Here is a 19393-nt window from a genome sequence, read left to right on the forward strand (position 1 = left end):
ATTGAGACGGGTGCGTACCTTGGCTGCCACAAAGTAATGGTTCGAGTCGATATTCGCTCCCCGGATCGATCGGGCGTCTAAAACTCTGAATGAATGCCTTCCGTCACAACATGATCGATTTGAATTCTCGTTATTCGATCGGGAGAAATCCAAGTGGCCTTGTGTATATGCTTGAATCTGGCGCTGCTAATTACCATGTTTTTTGCTGCCGTGAAGTCAATCAACCGCATGCCGTTGTCTAATGTTTCTTCATGGAGGCTGAATTTTCCGACGGTGGTGCCAAAGATATTTTCCCTTCCGATTTTTGCATTAAAATCTCCTAGTGTAATTAAATAAAGTATACAAATAATTTTTTCTTTGAACATTGTTACAAAACTCATGACAAATATATTCCCACATCCTACCACCACTCCCAGCTAGGATCTCTAAGGATATCATAAAAGTAGAGATGATGGCGAACTCGGCCTTTGCGTGTCATTGGCTTTTGAACTTCAAATGGGGAATTATTTATTTACATTACATCGTGCTTTCTATTGTTGTTGTTGCTTCCTTTGATTTCATATTTTCTTCGAGCTGTTTTTTTTTCTTTTTCTATGGAAAAATATATTTATTTTCCTTTCACAACAATTGAAAAGCCCAACACAAAAAGTAATATTGATTGAAAATCTGTTATTCCCCTATGTGATGTTTACAGTTAAGGCTTTTTGTTTTTTTGTCGCATGGTTGGAATAAAAAGCACGAAATCATAAATATTCCCCTCATTTCGAAGCGGAATATTTTTGTCAATTACATTTATTGAAATACGGATTCAATATGGAGAATTAATATATATTTTTTTCGATTTGATTTAATGAATTCGATTGTTGTTGTTAAGCCGATAATTTGGTTTTATTTTGATTGAAAACATTTTGTAATGGAAAAAATAATCCAAAATTACAAATCACCCTCTGATTATTTTCAAATTAATTGAAATGGAAATTTACTGGGTTATATTTATAACGATTCAATAGAAAAGTCCACATGAAAACGAAGGGGAAATATATATATTAGAAAGGAAACACCAAAGGGAAATATATGTAGTATTGAATCGCCAGGTGAAACGTACCTAATGTTGACGACCACCACGAACGTATTATTGCCACAACTTGCGAATCTGCACTTCTAATGTGCGCACGTTGTACAGAACAGGTCCAGTTTTCGCTTTGGCGGATGTACTCAAGAAGTACAAAGCCGATATTATTGCCTTATAGGAAATGCGATGGAAAGGGACTGGCGTAAGTAAATCAGATGATTACGCCCTGTATTATAGCTGCCATGAAACGAGACATAAATTTGGCTGCGGATTTTTGGTTAGACGGAGAATAAAATACCTAGTCTCTAGATTCACTCCAGTAAAAGCGAAGTTCTTCAACATCAGTCTTATTTGCGCCCATGCTTCGACCGAAGACAAATATGAACACAAGACCAAAGACATATTTTACAAGCGCCTAGAAACAGCATATGACCGCTGTCCTGAATAAGACATTAAAATTATGCTAGGAGATGTTAATGCCAAAATCGGAACGGAAAATTCAGTCCCATGAATAAACATCAGACAACGACATGAGGTTGATTGACTTCGCGGTAGCAAAAAACATGGTAATTGGCAGCACCAGATTCAAGCATGTCGATATACGCAAGGCCACCTGAATTTCTCCCGATCGCACAACGAGAAATCAAATCGATCATGTTGTGATAGACGGAAGGAATTCATCCAGTGTTTTACGAGGACCGAATATCGATTCGGACCATTACCTTGTGGCAGCCAAGGTTCACACTCGTCTTAATGTAGCAGCAAAGGTGCGATCTAACACAACAAGGAAACTCGACGTCGAAAAGCTGCAAACACAACAGGTAACAGAGGCCTACTCCGCTCAACTTACCAACTGCTTGACGAAAGCACCCCTTGTCTCGATAATAATATACAAGCGCAATGGTAAAGAATTGCCAACTCCCTACAAATTGCAGCAAATACAACACTTGGGTACCAAAGTCCACCATCAAGAAACCCGTGGTACGATCAGTAGTGTCGCAACCCAACAGACAGTAACAACACGTAATGCGAGAGAGAATTATCGGAGGAAAAGAAGAGGGGAGAAACGTATTTTCAAAAAAAAAAAGAACAAGAAAAACACGAGCGTGAGCAAATCGAGATGTATAGGAGTCAACATAAAGTCCGGAAATTTTACTAACGAGTAAAACACCAAACCAAAGTCTTTGGTGCAGACACATCCACCTGTAGAGATAAAGAAGGAAACCTGGTGACAGATACAGACAGCGTGCTGAGAATCTGGAAGAAGCATTTTAAAAAACTTCTGCTATCAAATAGTGGCGGTGAATAAGATACCCCAGAACCAATAAGAGATGATGGTATAGAGTGTATACCACGTAGCCAAAATGAGTTCATAAAAGGAATTAATCGGCTCAAAAACAATAAAGCAGCAGGTGCCAATGGGTTACCAACTGAACTATTCAAGACTGGTGGTCAGATACGGGTAGTATCACTCTTCCGTCCACTTCCTTGACGTCGGGGTACGCTATCAGCATCACGGTAAGGAGCGATGGTACGAGACACAAAAGATTTATTCACATTTAAATGATGGAGTGCTCTAACGATAGCCACTTGTGGTTTTCCAGCCAAATATAAGGAACTCACACTATGACGCTTACATTCCATCACGAATAACTTTTTTTCTAGAATATTCTCACCAAAATGATTTTGTACGCTAGTAAACAATATAATGACCTGTCACAAGTAGCTTAGAAATGACAGCAGTCTGAAGTTGGTTGCAGTTTCTTCATCTCACCCTGTATTCTCGGACATCGACGAAGATGCCCCAGCTCAAAAGGCATAAAAAACGAGCAAAGTGATGGTTCACACAGAAGGGGAAGGACACGAATTCGATGGAAAGATCAAGTGGGAGAACATGGTCTCTCAAATTAAGGGGACCTCCCATTCTCCGGGTCAAACATTTTTTGATTTAATTAGAATCTACACTAATTCAAGAATGTCCCTACAAAATTTCAAGTGAAAATCTCAAGAACTCTTGTAGATATAGCCGATTTATTGTGTCAGCATCAAGTGACGGCTGAAGGGCTTCTCAAACTTTAAACGCGTTTTTCTCTTTTGCGAATGGCGGGTACGATAGCTCAAAAACTAATAACCCAATCGATTCAAATTTTCTACACGTTTCTCTGTGAGTGTATAGCTATCGTATGAACTAGGATAAAGTCAATCGGTGAAGATCTTTCTTATTTTTTAACTTGGTTTTTGGTCTAAAATTTAAAATTTTTTTAAAGGTTTTTTGTAAAGAAGCTATTAATAGCTTCTGGGGAGAATATCCCAACAAAAAACTAAGGGAACTGATGAGGATCAGTGGCGAGATCCGAAACTATAGTCTTCCCTGCCTTACCCCTCGGCGGACAATGCCATACATTCCCCACTAATAAATAGTTGTTTTTTTGTAAAAACAACAAACTGGGATTAAGCCTGACTATTTTGCAAAAACAAATCCGCCATTTTGTTAATTTTAGAGCGAAGTCAATAATCCTCGAGAATGGGGGGTTCCCTTAAAAAAATGGATCCGATGAGTTTAATAAAATGCAATCTTCTGCCAGGAGCATAATTGAGAGAGCAATAGGAATATTCAAAGTCCGGTGGAGAATTTTGTCCCAAGTAAAACGTCTGAAAAACGGCACAATGTAGTAATATCTGTGCGGCATTAAATAATATATGTTTCATATTTAAGGTGCACCGGTAAACCGAAACGAAGCGATTGTATCTTTAAACAGCAACTTTTTTCTTGTTTGCTTACGAGAATCACATCGATACTCATAACTTGACCCCTCGAATTGGTCAGAAGTAGTTTGGGCACATTTTATATATATTATAGTTGTAATGTCCTCCCTGTTTTGTAATATCCTAGATTTGACTAGGGGAAATTGTATGTTCAGTTGTGCTTTTCAGTTAAATATTCAATTAATGAACAATTCACTACCCATGGTTCAGAATCGAAAGAACTAAATCTATACTATCACAGCGACCTCTATACTGAGCTTTATACAATTTAATAGTATGAATACATTTTTCTAAGATTTTCGTTGAAGCTTTTAAATGTCTACATAGCTTTTATTCTGCACTGCATGTGAACTAAAAGCTTTTATGACTAATACCAACTAAGCAGCGCGCATTCCTGTATCCCATATGGTCTAGTGGCTAGGATATCTGGCTTTCACCCAGAAGGCCCGGGTTCGATTCCCGGTATGGGAAATTATTTTTGCTTGATTTTTATTTTTAATTTAATAATTATTAAAATAAAAACTACAAATATTGATAATTAATTTTTATTATCGACAAAAATAGGGAGCAGTTAAAAAATATTTTTTCATCATGTCATAAAATGCCTCGAAATGTCTTCTGGGCATAATACACCTCTAAATATTTTCTAAGAAAAGAAAATGTCCCAAAGTTCTATCGACTTTAGAAGGACGCGGAACACATATGAGAGGTTTTTTGAACATAAAACAAACAAATGACAGGCCTAAATCATTAGAAAATGTGCCAAAGTTCTCTGACCAAAAATAAATGCAAAAAGCACAATTTTTTATAAGAATTAAAAAAATAGTAAGGAAAGTACTAATGTTGGACTGGGCTGACTATATGATACCCTTCACCACTTTAGGTATATTCTACATAGTCTCCTAACAGACGTCGACCTTTCGAATAAAACATTGACATGAAATTGAACGAAAGATGTATAAGAAGTTTGGTGCACCATTTCTATTAAATCGGACGAAAATATATATGGGAGCTATATCTAAATATAAACCGATTTTCACAAAACTCTATATATTAAATCTATATCTTAATCTGAACCGATCAATTTCAATAGGGTTCGTCCTTGGGCCAAATAAATGGCTTGTGCCAAATTTCATTCAAATCGGATCATAAACGCGACCTGTACTTTGTTTACAATTTAACATCTATAGACGGCCGGATGGACATGCATAAATCGGCTCAGAGGTGATTATATGCATATTTTCAAAAGGAACCATGGGCTTATCTCGTTTACTTTTGTCTGATGATGATTCATGTCATAAAATGTCTCGATAATCTTTAAAAGGCTATTCTGGACACAGAACACCTATGAAAGGTTTTCTGAACATGGAACAAATTTGACAGGCCTAAGACCTCTAGCCATTAGAAAATGTGTAAGAGGTCTCTGACCGAAGGTAGCTCTGAAAAACCCTCAATAAAACAATATTTTCTAAATTAAAATTAAAACCAGTGAGCGGAGCAGTAAAGTCGGACGGGACCGACCATATAATTCCCTACATAACTACCACGAAAATCTAACTTTCTGCGGTTCTAATATTTCGCCTCTTTTGACCGTTTGACAGTTCCACTTTCTAAGCCTGGCATATTTTCCAAATTTTGTTTTCCTGAGGTGCCATAAAATACAAATTTGGTCACTTTGACCCTCATCTAAACAGTCGTTCTAAGTATGTTGTCAGATCTCCTTCATGGTATATATGAGACGTTCTACATATATTAATGGGCTGTAGAGACACAAGAAAATCTTAGAAAATTAAGTTGTTGGTTCATTGCACCACCTAAATATCATCGCAACATCGCCCAAATTAAAGGCGTCGTCCTTGACCATAACCGGAACTTCATGTAAAATTTCAAAGCGATCAGCGCGACATTTCCGCCCTCTAGTGAGGTAATAGTAACACTAAACAATAGCATAACAACAGATGCCTTTTAATATATACGTATAACTCCCACATCCGAGTACATACGACAATAAAACTGGTATCGATTTAAAGTTCAACCCCTCCCCTTGGATATACTATCATCTTCTCGGGTCTATGTTCTTCAGGGGCAAATATATACGCCGTAGAATACAAATTTTGTAATTTTTCACACAAAAGACGGGGTCCTTTTGACCCGCTAAGTATTGATCAATCTTTATCAAAACAGGCATGCTTAATCTTTAGCCCGATCCCCTTCTCCATGGAAAATTTCAATAGGGGTCTTCATTGGCCAGAACCCATCCTACATGCAAAATTTCGTGAAGATTAGTCCATAACTGTGGCCTATATCATGTTTACAGATCGTTTCTAGATCGACTCAGCTAGTCAATATTTCGCGGCGTTACAAACTCTTGGGGCTGCACAAAGCTATAATACCCTGACAACATAGTTGTGTAGGGTATAAAAGTACATCTTGAAATATAATTTTTTTTAAACTGAATATATATTGTTATTATTTTCCCATTTTAAATCATAAAAAATACAAAAACAATTTTTATGAGGACCCTAACTGATTGAAAATTTATCCAAATATTAATTATTTTTATTTACACAATTTCCATTAATTAATTTAAAAGGTTTAATAAAAATAATCCGTTTATATTAAAATAATATAATTTTTATTTGTCTGTAAATAAAAAATGTTTTTTTTATAAATTAAAAAATAAATATTGAAATATTTTTTTTAATAAAAATAATTATAATTGTTTTATTATTTCGAATATATTTAAATATTGTAATATTTAAATATATTTTTCCCTCCCAAATTACGTATAATAAATTTAAAAAAATAGGACCCAAAGTATTTTAAAATATAAAACTTTCTTTATATACAAAATGTTCGAATTTAGATATAATGATAATATCTATAAATTTATTAAATTTAATATAAATATATATTAAATTGAAAAAAAATAAACAAACTTATATTTGAACAAAAAACAACAATAATAAATTATATTTTTGGTTTTCAAATTAAAAAAAAAAAAATTAAAAAAACCTAAAACAAACAATTAGATTTTAAAATTATATATAAAAAATAAAAAGAATATATAGAAATAAAATTTGAAATTATTAAAAAAATAATAATAACTAATTCACTAATAATATTTCGGACTTGATTTGACTTGAACTTGAAAATATTTATGACACCATTCCAAAGCGTATTCATAACCGACAAATGTGGCTGCATTAAAGGGTATGGCCCTGACTACCAACATCCAGCTGCCACGGAACAAGCTGCGCCAACCATAACGCTGTTAAAATAAATAATAAAATTTTATTATTTTTTTAATTTTATATTTTTTACTTAATATTTAAATAAATTATTACCTTAAAATTCTTATTCAAACAATGCCATATTGAACGATACTGACGATTCTCTTCGGCCTGCATTATGGTTTTCACCACGTCGAAGGGTATAACACACACCCAGGACAGAATCCCCGCCCATGCCCCAGCCAATGTGGTTACAACAAAATCCACCTGGGTATCATCTTCGGAACGTAGCCTTCGTCGCGCCTGTACAAATTCCGTTTGATCTAAATATGTGGTGGTATAACGATAGGCCAGCATATAGATGCCATAGGGGAAAACGTCTCTGGGAGGAGGGGAAGAAAATTTTAATTTTGGTTTTAAATTTCGTTTTTTTAGTTGTAAGTCTTACCGACACATCATGGGCACAAGTCCACGAAACAGTCCCGAAAATCCATCATTCTTAACGATTCTCTTAAACATCCAGAATGGTGTCATCCTATGTCCATAAATATATTTGTTGTAATCTGGAAAGAGAGGAAAATTTTAATGAGTCATCACAAAATCCGACTCTCAAAAGGTCTTCTAGACACAAGGACCTTTTGAGAGGCCATCAGATCACCAATGTTCATTGGAAGATAATAAGTGACCACATGAAAAAGACCTCAGAAAGGTGCTCTGAAAAGTAAAAAAAAAAACTCGATAAAGTCCATTAGGAGGTAACAAATGACATCTAGAGGCCATAGAAGGCCTATGACATCATGTATGACATCTGAGAGACCAAAGGTATTCCGGCCTTTAGACATATAAGATCTATGATAAACCCTCTTTATAAGGATTTCGAACATAAAAGACCTCTGATAAGTCTACTGGGAGGCCATAGAAAAACTCTCGAACATCTTATATCTTGGCCTTAGAACATCTCTTAAAGGCCTTCAGGTCATAGAGGACACCCAAAAGGTCTTTTCCTCATAGAAGTCTTCTGACAAGCCTTTAGACTTTAGAATAAAACCATAGAGGACATTTGAAAAGTCTTCTAGCCTTTTACGATTCCAGTAATTTCTTCTAGACATAGCATAACTCTGAGATATCATAATAGATCTCTTAGAAGTCTTCTAGAGATAGAATATCTGTGAAAGGTCTAGAGAAGAAGCCATTTGACCTTAGAATCTCATTGTAAAGTCTTTAGATCGTAGAGGACGTCCGGAAGGTATTTTCCTCATAGAAGACTTATGACAAGCCTTTAGACTTTAGAAGCGGACTTTTGCAAGGTCTTCTAGCTTTCACAATTCCAGAATAGTCTTTTAGGCATAAAAGATCTATGGTATATCGTAGATATGTTGTAGATCTTCTCCATATAGAAGACTTCTGACAAGACTTTCGGCTTTAGAAGAGAAATGTTCTAGGCATACAATATCTTTGAGATATCATAGTAGATATCTTTGAGATCTTCTTGACATAGAATACCTGCGAAAAGCCTAAAGGCCATCTGTTCATAGAGGAATTCCGAAAGGTCCTTTTCTCATAGAAGACTTTTGACAAGAATTTAGAAAAAAGGTCCATAGAGGACCTTTGGAGTCTTCTATACTTTTAAGATTCCAGGGACGTATTCTAGACTTGGAAGAACATCTTTTAAAAGCTTCCTGTTCATAGTGGACGTCCGAAAGGTCTTATCCTCATAGAAGACTTATGAGAAACCTTTAGACTTTAGAAGAAAGCCATAGAGGACCTTTGAAAAATCTTCCAGACTTTCACGATTCCAGAAAGGTTTTCTAGGTATAGAAGAACTCTGAGATATCATAGTAGATAAGTCTTCTGGTCATAAAAGACCTTCCTCAAGGGTTTTTTAACCATAAATAACCTCTGAAAGCTTTTCAGGGCATAAAATACCTCTGAAAGATCTCCAAGTCGTAGACAATCTTTGGGAGACCTTCTGACTTTTAAAGACCTCTCAGAGATATTTTCTCAATAGAAGATCACTAAAATATTTTCTACCTTTAGATGAAACTTTATTTAGCTTTAAAGGGTATCTGAGTGTTCTTCGGGACATAAAATATATCTAAGGGATCTCGAAGTCATAGAAAAACTTTGAGAAGCCTTCTGGATTTACAAGAAGACCTCTCGAATCTCTGCGATGTGTTCTTTACATAGAAAACTTTTGACAAGTTATCTACAGTAGAATAAATCTGGCAGCTCTTTGGAACATAAAAGAACTTTGAAAGCCATAGAATATTTCAGAAAATCCTTTTAGAAAATATTGGACCACCAAACTGTTTTTATTAACCTTAAACAACCACTAAGAGCTCTACGGGACATACAAGATCTCTAAGGGATCCAAGTTATAGAAATACTTTGAGAGGCCTCCTGTCATTGGTTTCCTATCCCTCTCTTTTCGTCCTAATAGGCTTCTAAATAGCCTTTTAGTTCAAGAATTTCTAAAGATAGATGACCTCTTCCGATCTTCCGACCATACAGAACTTATGAATAATCTTTTGGTCATAGAAGGCATCTATGGCCATGAAAAACTCCGAAGGATATTCTGGCATTAGAAGACCTCTGGATGCCCTAGAAGACCTTTGTAAGGACTTCTGATCCTTAACGATCTATCAAAAGGTATTCCTGTCTTGAAAGACCTCTGGTGGTATTTTGGATTTGGGTGGCCTCAGAAAGGCCTTCATGCCTTAAATAAAGTCTCTGAGGGGTCTCTGAATTGTTCTGGATTCAGAAGATATTTGATAGGTTTTATAGTCATGGACGATCTCTAAAATGTCTTTTTTACTTCCCTCCGCCCTTCCACCAAACTTACAATGATGTGTTTGCAGGCGAATCTTTATCAATTCTATGGGACACGCCACAAATGACTGTACAAATCCCGCTATTGATCCCGCGATAAACATATTTTTATATTCCAGCTGTTCTCGTTGATAGTCACTGTGACACACCCGCCTCAGCTGCCTCAAATGATTGCCATAGACCCCAAACAAAATTGAATTTATTGCGCCCGTTGTGACAAAGGGGAAAAACATGCCACGATAAAAGCCATTGATCTGCAAAGGATTAAGGAAAGAATATTAAATAAGGTGTCAACAAAGGATATATGAATGTGTATTACCCCATTGTTACGTTTGTAGATTTGTTGTACGGCTGTCGGTACCGATGTGTTGGAGGCCTGCTGCCATGTCTTTATCGTGTCCAGCGGATGGGCGACAAATACACCTAGGGCACCTGTTAATTAAAAAAGTGAGAGAGAGGAGAAAACAGTTTTTTTTAATTAAAAAAGACAAAGGTTCAGGGGAGTATTTTTAAAGGAATAAGAATGTAGAACATTGATTTGAAAAAAAAATACGAAAATGTATTTAATAAATATTATATTCAATTTCAATATCACAATTAGTAGACTTTGCCGCATCACTATGTTTTTTTATATTTTTTTAATTTCTTCAATATATTTTTTGCCTAATTAGGTGCATAAAAATTAATTTCGAACATGTGACAATTATTATTATTTCAAAATATTTGAAATATTTTTTTACATTGGGGTGTAATGAAAATGCAAAATGAATTTCATTCATAGTTAAGTCGTTAATACGGAATTTATTGAAAATCTAATAGAAATTTCTCACACCCTTATGTGATTTGGGCATCAAAATACCGCTGTTCAGTATTTTTGCCAAATTTAAATGAAAATCTCTCATTAATTATATATACGACCATGTGAGTGAGCACAATGTTTAAGTGGCCACATTACCTACCATTAACGTACATACATACGTAATTGTTGACATTACAATGCGACGAACATATCTTCTTATCAGCCACTTGTTCAAGAAACATCTGATTACACAGTTTCCCTATTTGCTATCGAAAGTTAAACAGAAATTATTGCAGAAGTTATTATAGCAGGTAGGGTTAATTGGGTTGAGGGGGGAGATGGCATAAAACATGTCAGCATTATTTTCCCCGTTCTCCTAAATCAATAAAACTTGCCTTCCATAAAATCGAAATGGTTTAAATGCTCTTGTAATTACAAGAAAATTAGTGTAGAACATACACATTATGGGTCATTCCATATATTTGCAATACATTTTTTTTCAAAAATTTTATTTGTTTTTGCAAAACGCTTCTGCGGAATTTCACAACTATGATGTAAGGGTATTATTAGTTTGTGTGGTTCCAAAAGTTTGTAACGCTGCGAACCAGTCTTTTATTGTCATATTAGGTTGGGGTAAAAAAAAATCAATTTTTATATGAACTATAGGACTTTATTCGTAATATCCGATATGGGGCAAAGATGCACCGTTTTTTTGTATGAGTTGTTGCCATTTTAAAGATAACTTCATAACGCCTCTCTCATAGAAATCCTGCTCCCTATTTGCCAAAAAAAATCTAGTAGTCGATTTTTACAATTCTCCCTTGGTGCAAAGTCCGGACTGTATGACGGATGCATTAAAACTTCCCAATCAAGCTCCCGAAGTTTGTGGCGAGTCACTGTAGATGTGTGTGGCCTAGCGTTGTCCTGGTGGAACACGACACCTCTCCTGTTGGCCGCTTCTGGTCAATTGTAAATGGTTTAAAACAGTTTTTTTTGCCGATTTTTAGCTCATGGGCGATGATACGACTGCTAACATGCCAGTCAACTTCGATCATTTCTCCGATTTTATCGACATTTTCGACAACCGGCCTACCTGTGCGAGCGAGGTGCATCTTTAACATCAAAAATTCCTGAACGGAATCTACGAAACCAAAATTGCACATAATTGACTGTTACAGTATCGGAACCTTAGACACCATTCACATTTTTAGCCGCATGACTTGCATTTTAGCCTTTGTCAAAGAAAAACTGTAAAATGTACTGAATGCACCAAACAAAAAAACGCAAAATATATTGTTTTACTGCGAAATGTCAAACTTCCAATGGGCATAAATCTGAAATCGTTTGATCGATACTTTACGAGAAATCTATCAGTACAGCTATCTGCCGAAAATAATAATGGATTTATTTTTCTCCAAACTAAAATATACATGATCAGAATAAAGTTCTCTGTCGATTTAGCCATGTCCGTCCGTCTGCCTGTCGAAATCACGATAAAGCTCGCATTATTGAAGGTAGAGTTCAGAAAATTTACACAGTCATTTATAGTACTTCTTCGATGATTGGTATTCTAAGTGGGATATATCGGTCTATATTTTGTGTAAAGCACCCATATAACGGTACACCCAATATTCAGTATTTTGAAGCTTGTCCCCATTATTCGGTTCCCCTAGGGTGGCAAATCTCTCTACCAACAATTATAGAAGTAGGTCAACTTTTTAGGATAGCTCCCATATAACGGCACTCTCCACTATTCTATTTTGAGCAGTTTGTGTACTTTGAAATCCCATTAAGTAGCAAATCTCCCAAAACAAATATCAATATCGGTCTAATTTTTAGGATATCCGGTATTTTGGGAAATTTGGTCACGTATTTTAACCATATTGGCTTTAATTGGACGACTAATCATCCTAATAGACATTTACAATATCCTGCAATTTATGAAGGTTTCGAACGATTACTCGCATTATAAATGTCCATCTCCTGGTGGGGAGAAATCGGACCGGCGAAATTTTTGTTCTTGTTTATTTTCATCCACTCAGGACAATTGCAGATAAGTACTTCTGTAATTGTTCTGAGTGGATGAAAATCTACTTCGATTACGGCGCTTCCAAAACATGGGTTTTGAGTGTGTTCATTTGAGGCGATGTGAGAGAGGGACTATACCTGGTAAGAAAGATTTGCATCAACTCAGCGTATAGGGCAACCCTGCGGAGAGTAGCAACACGTAATGCGATGAAGACGTATCCAGAGAAAAGGAGAGAGGAGAAACGTATTTTCAGAAAAAAGAAGAAAGAACAAGAAAACGTGAGCGAGAGCAAATTGAGATGTACAGGAGTCAGAATGCAGAATTCTACCAACGAGTAAAAAACCAAACCGAAGGCTTTGGTGCAGGCACATCCTCCTGTAGAGATGAAGAAGGAAACCTGGTGACAGATACAGACAGTGTGCTGAGGATCTGGAAGGAGCATTTTGAAAAAACTTCTGGTATCAAATAGTAGCGGCGAAGAGGATACCCCAGAACCAATAATAGATGACGGTATAGAGTATATACCACCTAGCCAAGATGAGGTCATAAAAGCAATTAATCGGCTCAAGAAGAATAGAGCAGCAGGAGACGACGAATTACCAGCCGAACTATTCAAGACTGGTGGTCAGATGCTGGTCAGAAGCATGCGCCAGCTGATTAGTACAATTTGGCTAGAAGAATGCATGCCCAATGATTGGAATCTCAGCATCCTATGTCCCGTGCACAAAAAATGAGACAAGACGAAATGTGCCAACTTTAGAGGAATAAGTCCCTTCCCATCGCATATAATGTGCTATCCAGCGTACTGTGTGAAATTTGAAGCCAATGGTCAATGACATTATTGGACCATACCAATGCGGCTTCACACCTGGCAAATCCACCATCGACCACTCTGCGCCAAATCCTGAAAAAAACCCACGAAAAACACATCGACACATTCAATCTATTCGTCGACTATAAAGTCGAATTCGACAGCCATATCCCTATAGATGTGTTTGGAGTTTGGCATTCCTGCAAAATTAATACGGCTATGCAGGATAACTTTAACAGGCACAAGATCAGCAGTTAAAGTCGGAAAGTACCTCTCGGAGCCCTTTAATACCGAACGAGGATTCAGACAAGGTGACAGTTTGTCGTGTGACCTTTTTAACATCCTGCTGGAAAAGGTCATACGAGAAGCAAATGTGAACATAAATCACCTCCCACCAGACCAAACTCACACTCTACATGACACTGATACTACCCATCCTGTTATATGGATCTGAAGCATGGGTACTTGCGCAAGTATATGAGGCAGCTCTTGGGGTGTTTGAAAGAAAAATTCTCCGAAAGATCTATGGGCCGATCAGCGTTGATGGTGAATATCGCCGTCGAATGAACCATGAGTTGTACCAGCTATTCTCGGATATCTGCATTGTTAGACGTATTGAGTTGCAGCGACTACGTTGGCTAGGTTATGTTGTGGGAATGGGTGAAGATGCGCCAGCCCAAAAGGCATATAAAAGCGATCCAGCTGATAGTTCACGCAGAAGGGGAAAGCCACGAATAAGATGGAAAGACGAAGTGGAAGACAACATTGCCGAACATGGTCTCTCAAATTGGAAAAACTGCGCAAAAGACCGACGCGCCTGGAAATCTTTTATAAGTTCGGCTTATGGAACGAACGTTCTGTCACAAGCCAGCTAAGTAAGTAAGTAAGGTGATTGAATTCCTTGCGGATATCCATGATCAGGTCGAATAACATTGTCATGAATATTATAGCAATGGCGCCAAAGTAGCTTGCCTTTTGATCAATAAAATTCTGAGCAATCAATGTCGGAACAGCGGAACTAAATACAAACGTTCACTACCCTCTATTCTAGTTATACCTTTATAATAGTGACTAACACAGTATCGATAACAACCACTGCGGAATAGCCCATATGTAAACATGCCAAAACGTGGACGCCAATAGAAAAACAAAAATTTGAATGAAAGAGATATGCCGACGAGAGCGTCATTTTAAAAATACCCACCAAAGAAATAAAAAGATCACGGTCGCCAAACATGAACTTGGCCAACTGTTGCAAATACGGATAAGGTTAACAACAGCTACAATAACAATTTCGAATTAGAAATTAGAAATATATTCGAAATGAGGTAGTCCCAAGAAACAAACAAATCAGAATCATATTAAACAAATATAAAGAACCGAAAATCCTATAGGAGGCACAATTTGGAAGAGAATAAAAAACAACAAAACTATTTCAAATTTAGATAATAAAATTACATCATTAAAAAATAATCGGTGGCATTTTTTTCAATTAAAAAATATTTTATAAAGATCCTCCTCCCTTATCAAAACTTACCTCCAAAACACCCTGCCACAAAATCACAGTAGGTTTCTTTCATTTTTACATTTGGTTACTGGAAGGAAGTTTAGAATATTTGGGTTTGAGTTTCTTCACTTTTTGTAAAGCTATATGGTATTCAATATAAGGCACTCGCACACACACTCAACTACACTTAGCCAACGTTCTTCTTCTTGTTGTTGTTATTGGTTACAAAAAAAAACTAATTAAAAATAATTTTCTAATTGAATTGAATTTGCTTCTTCTCTAGTGACGAAACTCGCGCGCACACGTTAGATATGTGTTAATTATTTTATTTTCTGTTGCTGTTGTTGTTATTATTTTTTATTTCGCACCACCACTTTAATTGTGAATTTCTCCTTTTGGGTCCCGCAACACTCTTACCCACTCAAACGCACAACCGCACAACGAGAATGGGTAAAGCGTGCGAAAACCACCCGACCGAGTTAACCGTCACCGCCTGCACCGTATCTGCGATGCACCACAGACAATGGCTTTCTAACAACTGCATTGCATCGCTACGGGACCAAAACTATTCAGAACTGTTTGGTATTTAGAAATGCAATTTTTTAAATTCAACGCTCTTCTCTTACAGATGTTAAGGGAGAGAAAAAGCTTTTATGCGAAAGCTTATTTTCTTCGAAAGAGAAAAAATTGCGATTCTATTGTTACAAATTGAAGGGAATGGCAATTGGTTCGGACATCAAGTTCCTTAATTTTAATTAACTAACCGCATATCCAGGCGTATACTTTATAGTTATATGAAGAAACATTCGTAAATATAAATCATACGCCATGTGCCGGTTATGGCGCCCAACTTGAAAAGACCTATTCGTTATTTATAAGAAAACCAACAGGTCCTCTCATAGAAGATTAGAGGGTCTTCTCATAGAACACCAGAAGGAGAAGACCAGAAGGTCTTCTCATAGGAGAACAGAAGGTCTTTTCATAGAAGACCAGAAGGTCTTTTCATAGAAGAACAGAAGGTCTTTTCATAAAAGACACATAGGGTCTTCTTGTAGAGCCTTTTCATCGAAGATCACAGGGTCTTCTATGAAAATAAGGACTGGTCTTCTATGAAAAGACGGACTGGTCTTCTATAAGAAGACGGTCTGGTCTTCTATGAGAAGACGGTCCGGTCTTCTATGAGAAGACGGTCTGGTCTTCTATGAGAAGACGGTCTGGTCTACTATGAGAAGCCGGTCTGGCCTTCTATGAGAAGACGGTCTGGCCTTCTATGAGAAGACGGTCTGGTTTTCTATGAGAAGACCTTCTGGTCATCTATGAGAAGACCTTGTGGTCTTCTATAAGAGAACCTCCTCCTTCTATAAAGTAGTTATCCTTCTGGTCTATGTGAAGACCACCTGGCCTTCTATGAGAAGACCGCCTGGCCTTTTATGAGAAGACCGCCTGGTCTTCTATGAGAAGACCGCCTGGCCTTCTATGAGAAGACCGCCTGGTCTTTTATGAGAAGACCGCCTGGACTTCTATGAGAAGAACTTCTGGTCTTCTCATGACAAGACCCTCTGGCCTTCTATGAGAAGTATCATTGGTCTTCTATGAGGAGACCTTCTGGTCTTCTATGAGAAGACCTTATGGTCTTCTATGAGAAGACCGTCTGGTCTTCTATGAGAAGACCTTATGGTCTTCTATGAGAAGATCGTCTGGTCTTCTATAGAAGACCGTCTGGTCTTCTATGAGAAGATCGTCTGGTCTTCTATGATAAGACCGTCTGGTCTTCTATGAGAAGACCGTCTGGTCTTCTATGAGAAGACCGTGTGGTCTTCTATGAGAAGACCGTCTGGCCTTCTATGAGAAGACCGTCTGGTCTTCTATGAGAAGACCGTCTGGTCTTCAATAAGAATACCTTCTGGTCTTCAATAAGAAGACCTTCTGGTCTTCTTACAGATAACGAATACGCCTTCCCATGTTGGGCATCATAACGAGCACATGGGGTATAATTTATATTTTGGGATGTTTCTACATATAAATATAAAGTATACGCCTGGAGGATAAGAAGACCTCCTAGTCTTCAGTAAAAAGATCTACTGGTCTTCAGTAAGAAGACCTACTGGTCTTCTGTAAGAAGACCTCCAGGTCTTCTGTAAGAATTCACCCTGGTCCTATATAGGAAGACCTTCTTCTATAAGTCGTCATATATAGGAAGACCTTCTTCTATAAAACGCCCTATATAGGAAGACCTCCGCATCTATAATGAGACTAAAAAACATCCTGGTCTTCTTTAAATAGGACCTCCAGATTTTCTATTGGAAGACTTCCCAGTCTTTTATAAGAAGACCTCCTGGTATTATTAAAAACCTTCAATAGATATTCTATAGATTATATTCTATAGAAAATTCTCCTTCAGGTCTTCTTTGAAGAAGACCATCTGGTATTCTATAAAGAAGACGTTCTGGTCTTCTATGAAGAAGACCATCTGGTCTTCTATGAAGAAGACCTTCTGGTCGTCTATGAAGAAGACCTTCTGGTCTTCTATGAAGAAGACCTTCTGTTCTTCTATGAAGACCTTCTGGTCTTCTATGAAGAAGACCTTCTGGTCTTCTATGAAGAAGACCTTCTGGTCTTCTATGAAGAAGACCTTCTGGTCTTCTATGAAGAAGACCTTCTGGTCTTCTATGAAGAAGACCTTCTGGTCTTCTATGAAGAAGACCTTCTGGTCTTATATGAAGAAGACCTTCTGGTCTTCTATGAAGAAGACCTTCTGGTCTTCTATGAAGAAGACCTTCTGGTCTTCTATGAAGAAGACCTTCTGGTCTTCTATGAAGAAGACCTTCTGGTCTTCTATGAAGAAGACCTTCTGGTCTTCTATGAAGAAGACCTTCTGGTCTTCTATGAAGAAGACCTTCTGGTCTTCTATGAAGAAGACCTTCTGGTCTTCTATGAAGAAGACCTTCTGGTCTTCTATGAAGAAGACCTTCTGGTCTTCTATGAAGAAGACCTTCTGGTCTTCTATGAAGAAGACCTTCTGGTCTTCTATAAGGAAGATCTTCTGATCTTCTATAAGGAAGATCTTCTGATCTTCTATAAGGAAGACCTTCTGATCTTCTATGAAGAAGACCTTCTGCTCTTCTATAAAGAAGACCTTCTGCTCTTCTATAAAGAAGGCCTTCTGCTCTTCTATAAAGAAGACCTTCTGCTCTTCTATAAAGAAGACCTTCTGCTCTTCTATAAAGAAGACCTTCTGCTCTTCTATAAATAAGATCTTCTGCTCTTCTATAAAGAAGGCCTTCTAATCTTCTATAAAGAAGACCTTCTGCTCTTCTATAATGAAGACCTTCTGCTCTTCTATAATGAAGACCTTCTGGTCTTCAATAATGAAGACCTTCTGCTCTTCTATAATGAAGACCTTCTGCTCTTCTATAATGAAGACCTTCTGGTCTTCTCATGACAAGACCCTCTGGTTTTCTATGAGAAGTATCTTCTGGTCTTCTATGAGGAGAACCTTCTTGTCTTATATAAAGAAATCCCCAGGTCTTCTATAAAGAAAACCTTCTGCTATTTTATAAAGACAACCTTCTGGTCTTCTATAAAGAAGACCTTCTGGTATTCTATAAGGAAGACCTTCCGGTATTCTATAAGGAAGGCCTTCCGGTCTTCAATAAAGTAGACTTTCTGGATCTCTTTAAGAAGTATTTCTGGTAGTCTAAATAAGACCTTCTAGTCTTTTACCTCCTGGTCATATATTAATGGGACCATTTCGTCTTATGTAAAGGAAACCTTTGGGACTTCTATACAAAAGCATGCTGGACTTCTATAAGAAGACCTTGTGATCGTCTTGAGAACAAAACCTACTGGACTTCTATCAGCAAAGTATAGAGGATTTCATTTCATTTCTGGCTACGTCCCACAGGTATTTCAGCAGAATAGACTTTCCTATTGGTATATTACAGTAAGAACTCCTAGTCTTCTATATAAATAGTACCTACACGAAGTCCTTTTGGTCTCCTACTACCAATCCTTTTGAGTTTCTCTTCCTTGTTTTTTTATCCTTTATAAAATCCAAAATAAAAAACCCTTATCCTCTTTTTTATACATTTCTCAATTTTTTATTTATTTTTAGGCATTTATTGTTATTGTTTGTTGTTTTGTTTTTTTTTATATTTATATATTTTATTTTCTTTTTAATTTATTTTTTTGTATAGATGATTTTCCATTTTATGTTTTATTTTTTCTCTCGGTTCAGTTTTATGTGTTTTTTTATAAATTATTTCCCTTTACTATTGTTTGTTGTTTTGTTTTTTTTTATATTTATATATTTTATTTTCTTTTTAATTTATTTTTTTGTATAGATGA

At 36.8% G+C, this 19393-nt stretch overlaps 1 protein-coding gene and 1 non-coding gene across 2 annotated transcripts; one reads left to right on the top strand and one right to left on the bottom strand.

Annotated features, from left to right (window-relative positions):
• Positions 1-4237: 4237 nt before the first annotated feature.
• On the top strand, positions 4238-4309 carry Trnae-uuc (transfer RNA glutamic acid (anticodon UUC)). Its single transcript has one exon. It is a non-coding gene; the product is annotated as a tRNA-Glu (tRNA).
• A 2644-nt stretch (positions 4310-6953) lies between these two features.
• LOC133332711 (solute carrier family 25 member 45-like) lies at positions 6954-15119 on the bottom strand. Its single transcript, XM_061541089.1, has 6 exons — positions 15077-15119; positions 10220-10332; positions 9914-10154; positions 7520-7634; positions 7186-7453; positions 6954-7109 (listed from the first exon to the last, which is right to left on the bottom strand). The coding sequence occupies exons 1-6, from the start codon at positions 15117-15119 to the stop codon at positions 6954-6956; spliced, it is 936 nt and encodes a 311-aa protein (XP_061397073.1).
• Between the last annotated feature and the right edge of the window lie 4274 nt (positions 15120-19393).

This window comes from Musca vetustissima, unplaced genomic scaffold, assembly GCF_032173495.1.
Source record: "Musca vetustissima isolate MV318-11 ecotype Yass unplaced genomic scaffold, APGP_CSIRO_Mvet_v1 utg9425, whole genome shotgun sequence".
NCBI classification, from domain to species: Eukaryota; Metazoa; Arthropoda; class Insecta; order Diptera; family Muscidae; genus Musca; species Musca vetustissima.

Bases quoted from the DNA above. Each gene is read 5' to 3' on its own strand.
- LOC133332711 (XM_061541089.1), bottom strand. From the start codon at position 15,119: ATGAAAGAAACCTACTGTGATTTTGTGGCAGGGTGTTTTGGAG. The intron at 10,333-15,076 runs GTAAGTTTTGAT...TTTAATTAACAG, and splicing joins TGTGGCAGGGTGTTTTGGAG to GTGCCCTAGGTGTATTTGTC. The intron at 7,454-7,519 runs GTAAGACTTACA...CCCTCCTCCCAG, and splicing joins CTTGTGCCCATGATGTGTCG to AGACGTTTTCCCCTATGGCA.